General features: G+C 40.0%; 1 protein-coding gene across 1 annotated transcript in view; it reads right to left on the bottom strand.

Annotated features, from left to right (window-relative positions):
• Nucleotides 1-863: 863 nt before the first annotated feature.
• The window catches only part of LOC139623977 (drebrin-like protein A), a 30,142-nt gene continuing 19,717 nt past the window's right edge, over nt 864-11,288 (bottom strand). The window contains exons 5-16 of the mRNA XM_071482682.1: nt 8,057-8,200; nt 7,660-7,737; nt 7,073-7,224; nt 6,867-6,921; nt 5,223-5,297; nt 4,922-5,030; nt 4,220-4,753; nt 3,269-3,685; nt 3,030-3,128; nt 2,805-2,929; nt 2,155-2,206; nt 864-2,040 (exon numbers count right to left, since the gene is read on the bottom strand). Coding sequence (XP_071338783.1) covers nt 1,904-2,040; nt 2,155-2,206; nt 2,805-2,929; nt 3,030-3,128; nt 3,269-3,685; nt 4,220-4,753; nt 4,922-5,030; nt 5,223-5,297; nt 6,867-6,921; nt 7,073-7,224; nt 7,660-7,737; nt 8,057-8,200 — 1,977 coding nt within the window. The 3' untranslated portion in view covers nt 864-1,903. The remainder of the gene's footprint in view (nt 2,041-2,154; nt 2,207-2,804; nt 2,930-3,029; nt 3,129-3,268; nt 3,686-4,219; nt 4,754-4,921; nt 5,031-5,222; nt 5,298-6,866; nt 6,922-7,072; nt 7,225-7,659; nt 7,738-8,056; nt 8,201-11,288) is intronic.

The raw sequence follows: 11,288 nt of genomic DNA, 5'->3' as shown, positions 1-11,288 counted from the left end.
TCCTGTTTGAGGTGTAGCAGCATTAGCAATTTTTAGCTTTGGAAATGTCTGGATATCCCGCTTCTAAAATGTGTCTAACAATGAGCCTCCTCTCTGCCTGTCAAAATATTTTGCCTTTTGTCCTGAGGAATCTGTTCATTTCAATGAGCCCTGTCTCAATAAGGTTGTTGCTGGCTAATTGGAAAAGGCAATGTCTCCACCTATAGGTGTAAATATAGCACTACATTTCATGCAACTTTTTTTTTTCTTCTTCTTCTTCTTCTTGTACCAGGTGCATTTAAAAATCAGTGCAGAGAAGCACAATAAGAACAACACATTACTCAAATCAAGTTTAATCATGAACATTAAAAGATAATACCGATGCATACTCTACCAATAAAAACAAAAGTTTAGCTGAAAATTTCACTATATTCCTCTCATCAAGGAATTTATAAGCTATTTAGAGACCAATCTGTCTTCTTGTATGAGACAAAATCAAAATCAGAGTTTCATGTGTCTGTAGCAACTCTAAGGGCAAACTGCACTTTGAAAATTGTGTTTATTTATTTTTCAACTGCTTTATTTAAAAATAGTAAATCTACAACTTTACTAATCTCATGTACCTTACTTATTTATAGTTTATTTTGCACAAAGTATAATTCCTGCAAAATGTCTATAGGGCCATTGGTTGCTATTTTTCTTTACTATTCCAAGCTTTAAAACAAGCAGAGAGAGCACCATAACAAACTATTAGAGACATTATAAATTAATATTTAAAGGAACGTGGACACTCAAAAAACACTAACAACGACAATGATAATGTCCATTACAGTTTCTGTTTGTTGAAAACAAACAAATGTGAGGAATAAAGCAGGAGACAAAGATTTTAAATGAGTTTGAGTTTGTAGAAGATATATTTGTAAGTTTGGAGTAAATACAAAGAACATATATACCATCAAACAAGCATACAACACACAAACATACAAGCCAAGTATAGAAAAAAAGAAGATCTTTGACTTTTTTATACATTCTTATATACAGCTTAGAGCATTAAGATATTACAGAAGATTAAAATTGGAAGATTTTTTTTCATATCATCTGACACGGTGTTTTAATTTCTTCAAATCTAGGGACTATTAAGATGAGACATAATCACATATGGAAGGATTTCACCATATGAACAAAATAAGGAACAGCCCATCCAAAGAGTGATAGAGTAATGCAGGTGTCAGTACAGTGCCTTTTTCCTTTGCTTGTTTATCTTTAGTTATACTTCTGTTCTGGTTTGGGTAATTAAAATGTGCAGTGAGAATGTCAGTGACAAATACACAGCCACAGAATAACTCAGGAAATACAGGAAGATGATTATAAGATGATGTCTGATACACAAATCTTGATTATATAGCAGTATACCAGTCAAGAGCAGTAAATTATTTTTTAGCAATGTAACACACAAAGCAAACGGTGAGCAGAATGGAATGCTTGTTATATGTGTGGATCAAAAAGAGGACTATACACTATAAAAATCTGTTTGTGTTTCTTACAAGAAAAGCAAGTTTGTGATCATTTGTCATCATGATCTGATCCTTCCCACCAACATTCCTACTGTATCTCAAAAGGAAATAAGTTATTTTGGTCCAGGAAAAGGTCTTTGCTATTTTATCCAAGAAAATGAGGCTGGGTAATTTCTGCATACTTGTGAGAATATTTTGTTTTTCTCAAAAACGTCAAAAGTGAGAGTCACATTTTTTCTTTATACTTTCTACAAAATAGAGAGTACAAAGATTCAGTGGGAGGATTAAGGTAAAAACATGCATTAACGTAAGGGGAGATGGTGTCCCTGAGTGTGTGTGCTAGTGCGTGTGTGTGTGTGTGTGTGTGTGTGTGTGTGTGTGTGCGCGCGCACTAGTGTGTTTCTGTCTGTCTATATGGTCTCCACATAATTGGCAGGGAACAAGCCTTGACGGCCATCTTTGCTCCAGCCCCTCCACCAGGCTTTGTCCACCGTTTCCACGTCCCTGATGATGTCACCGGGTTCAAAGGAGATCTCCGATTCATCCTCTGTGGGAACCGCAAGATAACATGGTGAAGACCCACTAATCATAGAGTAATTACTGTAAGTGGAGGCACTTTATTTGCACATGCGTGGCGATTATCCTCTAAATGGCAGCTTACCTGCTTGGTAGTCATACAGAGCACGGACGCACATTTGTCGCTCAGCTAAAACCTGAGGTGGAGAGGAAAATGGATTCAAAGAAAGGCTGTAATCATCAAATATGCATCTTGTCTGACTAAAATTCAAATGACAGAATGAAGGAAAACAAAATCATTTTAATGAAAACTTTCTTCACTTTAATCTAAAGGATTATGCAATACTTTATATAATTTTCTTATTGTCAACAATCCCCAAACTATCAAAGAATTGATCTGTGTGGCCAAAGCCTGATGTATCTTATTTCTCTCTGCCATGAAGCTCAAAAGTTGTCCAAAAACCATTAATGATAAAATAGTGAAAACAGTACACAACATGACACAAACCCTGTCTTGAAATATTCCTCACCAGTGAGGAAGGACTAAGTCATATATACAAGGTCTTATTTTCTGAACAAAACATTTTTACTGTTGTTTCTAATAACTAATAATAATTTACAAATTTACTAAGAGATATTTTTGTCCCCTTTGAAACGTGGATATTTGATGACCCTTGGGCACAACCTCATAGACAATAATACATTTTTTATGAAGAACAGATTTCCATTTTTGGACTAAGAAGATCTGTGCAAGACACTGTACAAGTACAATGTGTGTTTTCATAGCGACAGTACCTCCTGTCCATTTTCTGAGATCTCCTGCTCCTTATCCTCAGTGACATCATCCTCCTCCTGAATATCGTAGCACACAGCCAGCTCTGGTGAGCTGAGTTCTGTGTCAGACGGACTCAAAGATCGCTCTGAGGAACACCAGTGTAAAAAGAATTCATCACAGTCCAAACAGCACAGAGAATGAATGTCTGACTGTATCACAATATTGACAATGAATTCTTGCCAAACCTATGCCATTCTGTTCCTGTGTGTCCTCTCCATTCGTAATCCCATTGGTTGACAGGATGACAGTCTCGTGTTCGATTTCTTGACAAACTGGCTCAGCATCTGAAATGATGAGCATGTTGTAGCCTTTGTCATTGTGTACCATTTTATTAAATGTCATTTCAAATTTTAGACAGACACAGTATAGTAACAATAAATGTTAAACAAGACAAAATGACAGGATACAAGAACACAAGGACTACCTATGACTGTTGACTCTTCTTCTTTCTCTGAAAGCTCAGCAGGCTCGGCAGCGGCCTGACTGTCTGCTGATTGCTCATTCTCTTCTAAACCTGTCTTTGACTCATCTTCCTCCTGCACCACCTCCACAGGCTCCTCCCTTGATGCAGGCTCAGCTTCCTGCTTTAAACCCTCCTCCTCGTTCTCCTTGTCCTCCTCCTGCTTCTCCTTTCCCTCCTCCTCCTCCTCTTGCTCTTGCTCCTCTGCCTCAGTCTGGACTGGTTCTGCAGTAACAGCACAAGGCTGGGGTTGTGCTTCAGCCTTGTCTTCCTCTTGCTCCTCTACATCCTCTTCCTCGTCCTCCTCCACCAGTACAGCCTGTACTTTGTAGCCAATGTCTGAGACCAGCTCAGTGTGCACATGAGTGGCTGTGTTGAGGTCTGTTGATTGAACAAAACAAACAACGGTACATTTGATAAGCTTACATGTTGTGAACGTGCCTGGGAAGGTTTTGTACGTCTGTGGTATAAAAAGCAAAGTATAGAGAATGCAAAATCCAGGTTGTCTGGCATGACTAAGAGCATATGTGGTTACTTTAGGAATATTTAATTGTGACTGGACTGTAAAATTATTTTGAGCTCTGTCATTTCTGTATAACAGGCCTCTGATTCATATGCCTTGGCTGCTTCAGACAGTCTGGAGTATGTGGAGTAGTTTTTGGCAAGAGCATCTAAGTCATTTTAGCCTGTAATAAAAAATTTTAACAACCATTATTAATGTCAAATGATTAATGTCTTTGGCAAACACATGAGAAATAAGCAGTGTAATACACTCCTTTTCACACTGAATCACCCTGAATGGGCATTTTGTTGTTTTTGAGATAAAACTCCACAGATTAGTTTAAAAAAGACAAATAATGACATTGTATAACCAGATCCCAAAATAATACTTCAATACGTCATGTTCCAGTCTACCTGTATTTGGCTGTGGTCTCTCAGGAAGCGGCGCAGTTGGAGCCTGTGGAGGTAGAACAGGCTCAAAGCAGAAAGTTGAGTGCTCTGGCTGGATAGGGGTATTTGGGGGTGAGGCAGGAAGGGCCTCTGGATGAGAGGGGTTGTTCTTTACTAAACTGGGGGACAAGGAAGCCAAGAGGCTAGGTGAGGCCGGAGGCGCTGAAGGTTCTGTAGGTGACGAAGGTTTGGGCTCATCCACAGCCTGAGCTTGGTTGTTTGTTTGTGGAACACTGGGCAGGGCTGAAAGTGGAGGGGCAGAGCGAATAGGTGATGTGGGCGGGGACATGGGGGCTCTGGGCCTTTGTGGAGAGGTGACAGGGCGGAAATCAGGGCTTGTGGGGGGAGACATGGCACGGTGGATGGGTGAAGGAGGAAACCGAGAGAAGGGGGAGACCAGTGGAGAACTGCGAGGGGAGGATGCCGTGCTCTCTTCTGCCTTAGAGAAGATAAAAGCTGTGTCTGTCAGGCTGCGCTGGTATCGTCTGAATGGTTTGCCTGGAGAGAAAGAAAACAGTTTGTGAGTAGTTCAGAAATTGAAAGAACACATATAGTATGTCAAGAAATGCACTGTAATCTGGGGCTGATCTGAGAGTTTCAATGAGCTCATCTGGATCTTCAAGTGGTGGCGTTACTCCCTGTTTAAGCTCATATACGCCCACATACCAGTGCGGGAGGAACCAGGGCTGGTGGGACTTTGTGATGATGATGATGACAGCTGCCTGAAGAACTCCCTCGGGTTCATGGATCGTTGGGACACTAATGCTGCTGCCTCCTACAGGTCAGTTAATGTACAGTAAGTCAATGTAAGCAGGAAACTGAAATGATTAAACGGACTTCATGAAAACGCAGCATTCTAGTGGCAAATGTGTGGCTCAATCAGGTCTTTGATATAATAACAATAATAATATACATAATAATATTCAGTAATGTAAGCTGTGGGTTTATAGTAGTTCATTTCACTTACTGCAGCTTTCTCTATGGACTCACTCCTTCTAAGACGAGCTCTCATATCTTCCTCATGCTCCCTCTGCTGCTGCTCCTGTCAGTACAGAAACACAGCAGCAATCATATTTACATATTCTCAGGCACTTTTAATCTCTTCTTTTAAAATAGAACTGTTTGACATTGCTGTGGACACAAAACCTGAGACTTCAAACAATGAGAAACTTGAGTGTTTTGACGTTTAGCCCTTATTATGATAAAGAAATCACTGCCCACTGAACTAAATCGAGTTTTTCCCTTAGGCATCCCTGACCAACAAGCCCCTCACTCCACAGTATAAGTATAACCACCCTTAGCCTCACCTCACAATTATAGACATACTGTACTGTAAGCAGCATGAGCAAGCTCCGAGACAGCTTCAAGGAATTGCCAGGCCAGGCCCCAAGTAACCCAGGTGAGGAATACCTCCAAACCATGGTTACATACAGCCTGCCTCTGAGCAGAGATTTTTATCTTGCTCTGCTCTGCAATAAAAGCTGGTATATTACACATGGTATGCACATCCCAGGAGTGTTTGTACATTCAGCGAACTGTATAATTGTATGCAAATGTAAAGAAATCTGTCATGTATTGCTATTTTAAGCATTTTATATGCACTGCGACCACTCAGAGTGTGTGACATGGATTCAGTTACAGGTTCATTTGTTCAACTTCAAGTCTAAAATGTTAAAGGTCTTATCAATTTTATCAGACATCTTATTATAAACTGAATTATCAGCAGTGGCTACATAACCCACTTTACCCTGTAAATTTAAATCAGTCCACTGTTGTCTTTGCTCATGTAGCAGTCAATCCATTAGTCTCTGCATATCAGCAGATGTTGTGGCAGACAACTGCAACCCTGACATGGATCAAAGGGTCAACTATAATGCCTTGCAGAGGCAATTAAAGATTTAGAGTCAGACCTCACACAGCCCAGGGTCAATCCAGTTCTTTCATTCAGTTAAATACGTTTAAGCCGACCTAACTCGAAAGCCACAAGCCAAATGAAAAACTTTATTTATATAGCACTTTTGACAAAGTTACAAAGTGCTTAACAGAAAGAAAAGGGGGAATTAAAAATCAGCAGTTACAAAGAAAAGAAAAACAAACTGATCATAAAAAAGAGGGTAATAAAATGAAGTTACATGAAAATATAAATAGCGGGAAAATAAAGCACAAGCACATATCAAACACTCACAACAGCTTTCAGATAAAAGCATGTTTTAAGAAGAGTTTTAAAAGACAGTAATGATGCTGCCTGTCTGATCTCGACAGCTACACTGTTCCACAGTTTGGAGGCTCTAACAGCAAAGGCCCAGTCACCCTTAGTCACTAGCAAAGACCTAGGAATAACCAGCAGAGCTTGACTGATCTAAGTGAACACCCAGGCAGAAAGAGAGTAAAAAAATCCCTGATGTAATTTAGCACAAGGCCACTTAATGCTTTAAAAGTGATAAGTAGAATTTTAAAATCAATGCAGAGTGTAAGTTTGCAAGTACTGTTGCAATGTGTTCTGCATGCATGCAGCACCTAGCAAAACCCATAAAAACATGGCTTGACTTTGCATCATTTTATATGCAAAAGATGTGAAATTCTAGCAAGTTTTACACATCTTTTCACTCACCCATTTAAATTTCTCCTTTCTGCGCAGCTGTTCCTCTTGTTCTGCCTGTTTTCTTCTATGAAACAGAAAAGCAAATAAAATAGCACAATTTATTGCTGTTATACAAAAATCAAATATTGTGTGCTTGCATGTACTTTGTTCTTCCAATCCATACAAAATACAGCCACTAGAGGGCACTACTGACAGGAGACAAACATTGTACCAACCTCTGTTCCTCAATCATCTGTAGTTTCTCGTTCATCTTTCTGTCTCTCTCTTCTGCGTCCCTTCGTTCCTTCAGAATTCGTTCTCTTTCAAGGCGCCGTCTCTCCTCTGTTGCTCGTCTCCTTTCCTCCTCTTTCCTCTCTTCCTCTTCACGCTGACACACACAAGGGGTAACATGTGAGTCTGCAGTATGTTGTACTTAAATTTCATTTTCAAATAAAAACTACAATTACTGCCTCGTGGTTGTTTGCCGCTGCCAACCAGTTAAGTTGCAGGAGATATGGTCACAACCTCCCCTTCTGTTCCTGAGCTACAGTGTTAAATAATGGCCTGAAGTCTTTTTGTGAAGTCACAGTGACTTTGGCCTTTGACCACCAAAATCTAGTCAGTTAATTCTTAAGTCCAAATGAACGTTTGTTCCATATTTCATAATAAGAGTAATGCATCACAATGCATCCAGCTGTGGCTGTCACCAGCGCAGAGGCATAAAAATATCTCTTTCCAAATGTAAATGGCAGTAATTATCTAGCTGTCGTATATTATAGTGGGTAAAATGTGGCCAGTTAGAGAGAAGGTTTCTTTAGCATACCTCTGCACGTGCCCAGAAGGAGTCTCTGTTTATTAGTCTCATCTCCATTGCAGCATTTGTTTTTCTGTAGTTTGTACCCTATAAGAAAAAAAGGCATAGTGAATACAGAGCCACAGATTCTTCAACTTTCCACTGATGCATTACAGGTGCATTTTATGTCACTGTATTATATTGTATCATTTTCTGTAACTATACTTAAAACCCTCTGAAATTCTGTTTTAATTTCAGATTTTCATGAGCATGTCTGAATAAACATACTGGAATCAAAAGTAAAACCCTGTGGCCACTGCAGAGGTAACCTGCAACACTGAGCTTCCACCTTAACTTGTGTCAGATGGTGTTTATGAAAGTCTCTGCCTCCATCTGATGGACAGATGAGGTATTGCAGAAGACTCACCACTATCTCCTCCTTGTCAGCAGACCTGGAGCTCCTCCTCACCCACTGTGCAGGAGCATGGGCATGGGTCTTGCTGAACTCTGCTCTTATCTTCTCCTCTGTCACATCCTCCGCCTTCTCTGCACTAATGAACACGTGCGCTTCCTGAAACAAGGAGGGACTATAATGAAATGAGATAAGATGGCAAGTGGACCAAGACAGATGTGAATTGAATCCGCCCTCTCATACTGTACTGCAGCCACACACACACACACATAAAGGCTAGAAATCCATACACAAGCACACACAGTCCCTCAGGTGGTTTTCTCTTGGTCTGACTGGGAGTTATGCAAACTTGGAGCCAAACAGTTGTGCAACGGCTTCACTTATAAGGATTGTGAGAGAATGAAAACACTCCCTGGCTTTAGAGTGAGGACAGGAATGCATTGGTTTGGATGGTTATGGATAGCAGTGGGGGAGATCGTGAAAAGATCAACAGTTGGGGTTGAAACAGCAAAAGTGAGGAAAAGAGGGTGTAAAAGCATGTGTGTCTGCAAAAAAAAAGGGTCGAAAACAAGACCAGACCTCACAATATGCAACACTTGCTCAATACCTGGAAGTCAAGCTTAGGGGAAATTCAGAGATATAAAAAAAAAAAAAAAATTATATTGACAGATCATATTACACAATCGCAGACCAAAACATTGTGTTCCACTGCTGCTTTTGCTGTAGCACAGATCAAAAGTGCTGAACTCATGTCTGTGTATATACACAGGCATTTGTATGAAGCCAGGACCTCAGAATAATTTCCATGGAGAGTGAGTCCAGGCTTGTTGATGGAGGGCCAGGTCTGTCAGCCTCCAAGAGGAAACCAAAGCTTTATCTGAGTGACAACACTGACACTGACACTGAACAGAGCATTCAATGTGCCCTATAATACATGTCAGTACAGTGTATAATCCATATCACTCTAGCTGCCAACTGCACACATACACACACACAGACCAAGACAAGTAGTCCACAGTGCTGCCAGGGACACTGGGAAAATCATGGAAACAACAATCCATAGCATCGCGCACTGTTCAGTTTGGAAAAGTGCAAGTGCAGAAAATCACTATGATTGCCCATTACTCACGCCAACCCTCCATCGCAATGTACTGTAATTCATTAGGTAGAGGAGGTACACAAAGTGCCAGGCTTAGAAACACCATCACTCACACTCAAAACAAATGCAGGGTGGTTCATATAAAAGCCGAGCAGATGGATTTTATTGAACATGCACAGTTCAGACAGCAGGTGACTAGCAGATTGGTAAACTTGTGTGTACCAGGTATCAGAACAGTTTGCTCTCTTTGTTGCATACTTCATTCAAATCTTGCACCTCTTATTATTTTCATACCTTTTTCATAACTCTTTACACAGCATAACATGGCTGGGAGTCATTCAACATCTTTCAAATGCTTGGGTTTTTACATTTTAAAACAAAACTTTTTTTTATCAATTTTTTTTTTTTTTTTTTTTACATTTAAATCATAAGCGTTTGAGATCAAATAAAGCCCCTTGTCTGTCACCCTGCCCTAACTGTTCTCATCACTCTTCTTTTCACCCAGTTTTAGCTCCATGTTTCAGAGAAATGTAATGACTTCACAAACTCATAGTATTGTTATCCCATTTTTATTGCCAATAGTAAACAGCTCTATTTAGGCAAAGATGTCATCGTTACCCCTATTTTCATGGGAAAATCTCCAAATAGTGGTCAAATAGGACGCATGCGCAATTTTTTTCAGGATTTGTGGCATTGATGACCCTGGCAAGAAAACTCACTATGGGTGTAAGGATATATAAGGAGCTCAAGGTGATGTGACAGGTTGAGAGTTACCTTCCAGCTATAATTGGGCTCAACTCTGCACAAACTGTCTCTGTGCCCTGGAACCGAAGATGTTTCATACAGTCTCTCTCCTACTCAGGAGTTGTTTAGATTGTGAGAGGCAGTAGGTGGATGTGGGGATACTAATGTGTGCCCAGTTAAGGTTTGTCTCCATTGATAGACAGTAAATATTATTTGCATGTAGAACTTCGTTGGAAATTTTACTTGCCTTTTACTGTAAACCAAATGAAAAAAAAGCGATTTCCCTGTTATATTAATTACATTTTATGCTCCTAAGAAGTCATGACATTTGCTTTTGTAACGAAAGCTCCTTGGCTGAAATATGACATATGAAGAGGGCTTATCGTGGTTGACATGAACTAAAGTCTCTGTTTTGAAGTGTGAGTCAGGGTGAGATGACAGATGTGAATGATCTAAAGTGCTTCAGGGTTTAGTGCCTTGACCCAAATGTGCTGCTTAAGTCCTTATTTACAATAGAACTACTGTTCTTTGTTGCAAGTCAAATCTCCTGCTGCACCCTAAAAGACATCTGACCTTGTGCCAAGCATTTGATTAATTAAAGGTGGATTTTGTTTTCTTTATTTCCAGTTTTGCTGCCCTTTCTCATATCTGCCTACTGTTTATCAGATCCTCTCATATCCATCTTCACATCTCCTACAGTGTATTGCTCACAGTAACAGTATCTAACGTCTAATGCCCATACACACTCAAATACGTACACAGCTGGTCTGACTCAACTTTACTCTGCTATTATTTCAGTGGAGATGTAGAACAATGGAAACATCTGCACCTTATTCATATCTCAGTTTTCATATCTTAATGCCACACCAGAGTGCACTATGTAACACACCCAAATCTGCTGCTGCAGACTCGCCTTAACAAAACCCCCTCACTGCCAGCTGGGACATGCAGCATAGCAAGCCAGAAGAGAGAGACCAAGTAAAAGGGGAAAAAAAGAGGGAAGGAAAGAGGGAAGGAAAGAAACAAATAACAAAAACAAACAAATAAAAAGTCTAAAGGAAAAGTTTTACTAACTGTATCCAAGGCAACAGAAGCCAAGATTGTAAGAAAACAAACGAACTGGGCCAACAGTTCTTATTAGCAATCAATAGATAACCTCTGTAGTTTTGTTTCCCAGTCATCCCACATCAAGTGGAAATTTAGCTGAGAATAAGGTTTGTTAAAGGCTGCAGAGGCTGCTCATCTGTCTATTGTCTACCAAGATTAAGCCTTAAAACCAGCCTATGAGTGTTCGTAAATGCATGATGTACTATAATACCATGTCATTCACTTGCCATGCCTTTACATAATATAAAAATCCATGCGAGCACCACATTCAAAACCTTCATGTAAAGAAAGAGAGAC

The sequence above is a fragment of the Trachinotus anak genome, unplaced genomic scaffold, assembly GCF_046630095.1.
Source record: "Trachinotus anak isolate AG129_WGS33_773 ecotype Australia unplaced genomic scaffold, CSIRO_AGI_Tana_v1 ptg000008l, whole genome shotgun sequence".
Taxonomy (NCBI): Eukaryota; Metazoa; Chordata; class Actinopteri; order Carangiformes; family Carangidae; genus Trachinotus; species Trachinotus anak.
Note: the sequence above shows the minus strand (reverse complement) of the source record. Positions and strands in the feature narration are given on the sequence as shown.